The sequence below is a fragment of the Protobothrops mucrosquamatus genome, unplaced genomic scaffold, assembly GCF_001527695.2.
Source record: "Protobothrops mucrosquamatus isolate PMUCROS unplaced genomic scaffold, P.Mucros_1.0 scaffold2155, whole genome shotgun sequence".
Classification (NCBI taxonomy): domain Eukaryota; kingdom Metazoa; phylum Chordata; class Lepidosauria; order Squamata; family Viperidae; genus Protobothrops; species Protobothrops mucrosquamatus.
In genome coordinates this window covers 85,443-91,648 of record NW_015388252.1, presented here as the reverse complement: position 1 = coordinate 91,648, position 6,206 = coordinate 85,443, and the positions used below count along the sequence as shown (strand labels likewise).

Below are 6,206 nucleotides of genomic sequence, written 5' to 3'. Positions count from 1 at the left end.
CTTTTCACAATATTCTAATTTTCTGAGATTGTGGATTTGGGGTTTTCATGAGCTGTAAGCCATAATCATCTCACTTATGACACATCACGGCTTGAACTATCTTGCTTTGCATGTAATGAGTCTATCTCATATATTAGGTTCACCTTTTAAGTTGCATTACTGAAATAAATGAACTTTTGCACGATATTCTAATTTTTCGGGTTTCACCTGTAGATATCCAAATGCTTCTTTTAGAATTCACTCTCCTTTGATATTTTTCTTTTGCCGGGCAACTGCCTGCGTGCATGCATATGTGTGCTGGTGGCTTTGAGTCATGACATTATATGTCATTTTGTCTTTATAATTTTTCTCCTATCCTTCTAAGTTTAGGGTTAGCATTAATTAACATAAGTGTATGTCTCCTTTCAAAAACCAAATCTCATTATCAAACACAATCATTACTGGTAGAGAAGGAGCTAGAAAGGACATTCAGCTTAGCTTTACAATGAATTGATAATGCCTGCATCATGACAAGAAATCCACATACGTGATACATTGAGATTGCAATGACCAATAAGTTCCTTACTTTCTAGTTTTTCACTGTAGTGCCATAAAAGTAAGATGGTAGTTTATGCTGCTTGCTATAATCCAACCAACTTGAAAAAAAGGCCCAAAGGAATGAATGTGGAAACATTTTTAAAACCATTAGACCAAATTCCTACAGGTAATATTGGAACATAGCTCTGCTCTCGCTCAATGAAGAAATTGTTTAGATTAAAATCTGGTCCCTCTTACTTCTTACTGTATCAAAGATTTTTCAAATCTTTAAATAAATCCTGAAGCATTGACTCAACATGATATCAAGATATTTGGTTGATCTTTGACTGAAATTATTAACAGGATAAAATAGTCAATCTCAACAACATTTTTCCATTTAGCATCTCTTCCAGTTTGAAAATAAATGAACTGGGCAGATAAACACAAATTATATTTTCTTCTATTACGAAGTTTCATAATCGATTCACTTTTTTTAAAAAAAAGTACATCATTTTATCTATAAACTCTCTCCCTCCTTTTACTTAACAAGGGCAAACCACAGATTTCACATCCATTTTTCTTCACCCTGCATGCCAGACCCAAATCCAGCAAAAACAATTATATACAGTATTTGCTGGTGGTTTGACTGTATATAGGAATTATCCTGGTTGTAAAATTTAAAAAAATGCTGAGGATGTTACAAAGAGTATCAGTTTGTATCAAATGAATACATACCCCAAAGTCAACAAAGCAGCTCACCCAACACTGCACAAGCAGTCTACACTTACACAATGCCAAAGACATCAGCACTTTTCTGTGAAGTACACCTTTGTGTTTTATAAACACAAGGACACCAAACATACATATCTTTATATTACCTGCCTATAAAGTAAAATGCCATACAACACATATGCAAAATATGAACTCTACCTTTTGTTCTAAAATAAGGAGAAAAACAAAATTTTGTTTCTTCTCAAAGCAAACTCAGCATGTTCAAAATTACTGTTTTTGAGGTTGGAACATTTTGATATTGAAATATTTTAAATATTCCTAAAAAGTACTCTCTTAGATTTGGTGGTAGGCTGAGTGCTAACTGGTTAATAGTAGCATTATAGAATAAGGCAATGTATTATCTTGTTGTAAATCTGTTTTGACAACCATTTTTATAAAGTCACAGAAGTCCAGTTTTGTTGGGCTTGTGCCAGCTTGCAAAGGTGAGATCTGATAGTCTCTAATATAGACTTACAAATGGGAAAATAAATCTTTAACATGAAATCAGTTATGCTTACCTGACTAGCATCTTTTACATGTATATTATCTATTAGTTTGCACAGCAACCAGAAATATTCTTTACAGCCAGGCTGCAAAATAGGTTCTTCTTCATAATCCTCAATCTGGGAGGAAGAGAGGGGGGTGGGGAGAGGAAGAAAAAAGAGGGTTAGATATTTTTTTTCTCCCCAAATTTGATCAAGAAACTTGCTAATTCAAAAAATTCCTAAAACATTATAAGGAACAGAATAAGATGAAGAAGATTATTGGCTACTTTGTTTTAGGGTTTTTTAAAATTATATATTTAAATCAAATTTTATAAACAAAGACAATTTGTAACTTCCAATATTTCCAGGGGCAGTTACTAAAATGAATCTGAGCTTACGTAAGAGCATATGGGCTAAGAGTTTTTTTTTTTCCACTTACACATTTTGTAGATGCTGACATTCTCTTGATTAACATATCAACAATGTGGAAGTCAACATGAAAGCAAAGGAAATGAACACTATATGCTGTTTTACTTCCAAAAAGATTGACAGTACAAGGATGGAAGGATACTCTTTCTCCTTCAATTTCACTTTTCTGAAAAAACTAACTTTTTTTTCTGTTATCAAAACTCTCAACTGGAGTATTATTTATAAATTCATTCTCCTGATAATACTTCTGTTTAATATTTTGTTTTGTTTTCTTGTTTATATAAATTGTGAAATTGAAATTAATTGCAATTAAACATAAACAAGTGTGCAAGAGTAACTGATGGTTTTTATGAAAAAAATTTCCTTTTTTATCCCATTTATGTTTTTATGGATTTTTTTTCCGAAAGCATCATACGCCCTAAGACTATGTCAGGAGGAGTTAATTTTGTCCCTCCCCCCCCCTCCACCCACTAAATGCCTTACTGGTATAATGGCTGAGACAGATGTTCCAGCAAACAGGAAGGCAAGTAATATGTGCAAAGGCAAAGCACAGTCATCCTGGCATTGTGCAAATGCCAAATAAAAACAAAATTAATACTGTATGGAACAAAACTGTGACTGAATCAGGATGTTCTGCTTTGGATACCACGAAGCCTCCTCCTAGAAGGCGACAAGGAAAACAGGCCGTGAAGAGGATGTGTCATGTCCCAGAAATCTTACGGACCCTGCTCAAGCAACACTTATGTGCTATGTCCTGGATGGAGGAGAGGGAACTGCCAATAATCTTTTCAGCCATCTTCACCACTCTCTGCACCGCCTTCCTATCTGAAGCAGTGATGCTTCTAAACCAGACTGTGATGCTATATAACACGATGCTCTCGATCGACCCTCTGTAGAAAGAGGTAAGGATAGGGAAAGGAAGATGTGTTTTTCTCATGCAATGCAGAAAATGCAGGCGCTGCTGTGCCTGCTTCACCAGTGTCTCGCTGTTGAGCGACCAAGCCAGCCTACTTGTTGACTGCACACCCAGGAATTTGATGCTGGTGACCATCTCCACAGGTGAATCATTAATGCACAGAGAAGTGTGGCTGTGCCTGCCTTTTCTTGGTTTTTCCAGTGTTTAAAACTAGACTGTTTTCCTTACACCAGTTCATCAAAACTTCAATCTCCTTGCGGTAAGCACCCTCATTGTCATAATAAATAAGGCCCACTATGTTGTATCATCTGCGAACTTCACAATATGGTTGGTAGCAAACCTAGCACAACAGTCATGGGTCAACAGGGTGAACAGCAGTGGACTTAGGACGCAGCCCTGAGGAGAACCTGTGCTCAAGAAAATGGTGCTAGAAATATTTGTTCCAGCTTGCACATATTGGGGCCTGTTGGTAAGTAAATCAAGAATCCAGTTGCACAAAGGAGTGTTTAAGCCTAAAAGGCCCAGTTTGTCTACTAGATGCTGGGGAATGATTTTGTTAAATGCCGAACTGAAGTCAACAAACAACAAATGCACATGAGTATTTCTTTCCTCTAAGTGCTTCAAGCTCAGATGGAGAACAGAAGAAATAGCATCCTCCATATGAAATAGGTAACTTTTTTTTTTACCTTAATAGGTTTCAGTGCCTGGGCATCAGGAAGAAATTTAAGCAGTGTTGAGGCAGCTAGCAGCAGGAAAGATCTATTTATGGAGTCTCCTCCATCCAACCCTGACAGTGATAATTTATAGAGACCATTACAAGATTCGTGGCGGACTGCAGTCTGAAATTGAAAAAAAAAAAAAGAATTACAATTAAATGGAAACAATTCAAATAAAACATTTTTCCTTATTTTCTTTATTTTTAGATTATTTATAAACTATTTTCAATATGCCTATTTGCTATCAATACAGTGAACTAAGTCTTTGTACCAATAATTTTAATTTACTATAAACAATATGCTAGAACATTTTGGAGAATAAAAATCCCACCAAAGAATTCATAGCTGGAAGTTACAGATGTTACTGTAAATATTGAAGGAGGCAGCTATTTTCTGTAACAGATAGATCGTGATGACTTTGGCTGAAATCTTATGCATGCTACCTAGAAGATAACAATAGTCTTAATGGATACAGTAGGAATTGCTTTTGAATAAATAGGAATACGATTGAACCACTCATTAAAAAAAAAAACCTCTTGAATTAGGGAAACAAAATACAATATTTAAAACTAGTAATAAATCCATATTAAAGTAACAAGAAATCTTTTTCTTCACTCCAAAAAGGTCTCTTTCAACAGACATATTTAATCTCTTTTGAATTATTTCTTATACTAAACTAGAAATTGTTTTTGAGGCTTACCTCAGGAATTAGAAGAGTAAGTTTCTTCAGCCAATCGTGTAAATTATCATTATCTGCTAGGTTGGATTTTACTAAAGAGCAACAGTGAGCCCAACTCACTAGCAACCACATTGAATAGTGAGTAACTAAAAGAAGAACCAAAAACATTAATTACACATTACATATATGCCATTTGGTGTTTTTTTTTCAAATTAAGATCCATTATATTTGAATGAGAAATTGCCTGGAAAATACAGGTAGTAGTCCTTGATCTTTGACCACAACTAAACACAGAACTTTGATCATAAGTTGTTAAACAAAATGTTCACATGAAGCAATTCCAGTTCTCTCCATTTGTTATTAAGTGACTGCACCAGGATACCTCAGGGGTGGGGGATAGGGGCTTGGGAGGAGTGGCAATGCAGGGAAGAGACCTACCTGCCTATGGGCCTAGCAATCTGAGCCCTTCCAGGCATGGTGGAATATGGAGAAGACCAGGGCGAGTGCTACACTGGTGGGACTAGCTGGCCAAGGTTTCCCAGACTGCAGTGGGAAGAAGCTGCAATGCTCCTACATCTTAAGGGTGGGAAGGCTGCCAGCTGAATTTTGATCAAGAGACTGTGAGAGTGCTGCAACAGTGGGAACTTTGGACAGGAATCATTTTCTTTAAAATGCTTTGTAGTTTATTCCCATCTACTGTCTCAATAACCTTGCCTAAAAAAGGAAAGCTGGAGACTGAGTGATAATTATTCAATACTCTAGATATGGAAAGAGCCAATTAACACCCTCCCCCACCCCCTTATTTCAAAGCTGCCAGTAACATCTCCTCTCACAACAAAGTGTTAAGAGTCTTTCCGACCCCGAAAATTACCTCCCACCTGAAAGAACCAAAGGATTCAGCTACAGGAGGAAGATATCACCTTATTCACTTCATTTGAAGTCATGGATCAAAAGAAATCCAAGTAACTAAACAAGACCATGCTCCAAGTCATTATCCTGTACTGTGTCAACATGACAACAAGATTTGAATGAATCTGGAGAATTTTGTTAGTGAAACATGTACATTTATGACAGCAACCATGAGGGGGTCTTTAATGTTGCCTGAATGACTTTTCCCCTCTAAGGATGATATTTAAAGTACATAGTTGAAATTTAAAAGTCATATGAACTATCAGATAAACAATTATTATCATGACATGTAACCTACAAGACAAGAAGGAATTGCTTTGCTATATATTAACAACTATGTATTAATTAATATCTAAAAATACTATCATGCCTCTCAAAGGAACAGACGTTGGAAGAAATCTGTTACAGAAAAAGGCAAAATGGAAAGTTACTTGTATAAACTCACCTCTAGTTCAAATGGTAATAATCCTGATCCTTGATGTTTTTTAAATGATATATGAAGGGTCTATCTATTAAATCCTTGCTAAATTAATATTAAGTTTAGAAAATAATAGAACTGTCTTCAGAAATGCTGACAGAAATAAATTTTATTTATTTATTTATTTATTTAATTTTTATCCCGCCCTTCTCCTTACGGACTCAGGGCGGCTGACAGCCTTGTAAAACAGATACAAAGATAAAAATACCCAATTTAAAACCTAATTAAAATGAAATATTTGCTGTGGCCTATGTCAATTAAAATTACTCTTAAAACCCCACTAAAAATTCCCCTAGGCCAATCCCGC

The 6,206-nt window shown here is 35.6% G+C and overlaps 1 protein-coding gene across 1 annotated transcript in view; it reads right to left on the bottom strand.

Moving 5' to 3' along the window:
• USP34 (ubiquitin specific peptidase 34) overlaps positions 1–6,206 on the bottom strand; it is a 143,976-nt gene that overhangs the window by 54,367 nt on the left and 83,403 nt on the right. Inside the window, exons 38-40 of the mRNA XM_015824189.1 lie at positions 4,534–4,658; positions 3,804–3,956; positions 1,806–1,910 (exon numbers count right to left, since the gene is read on the bottom strand). Coding sequence (XP_015679675.1) covers positions 1,806–1,910; positions 3,804–3,956; positions 4,534–4,658 — 383 coding nt within the window. The remainder of the gene's footprint in view (positions 1–1,805; positions 1,911–3,803; positions 3,957–4,533; positions 4,659–6,206) is intronic.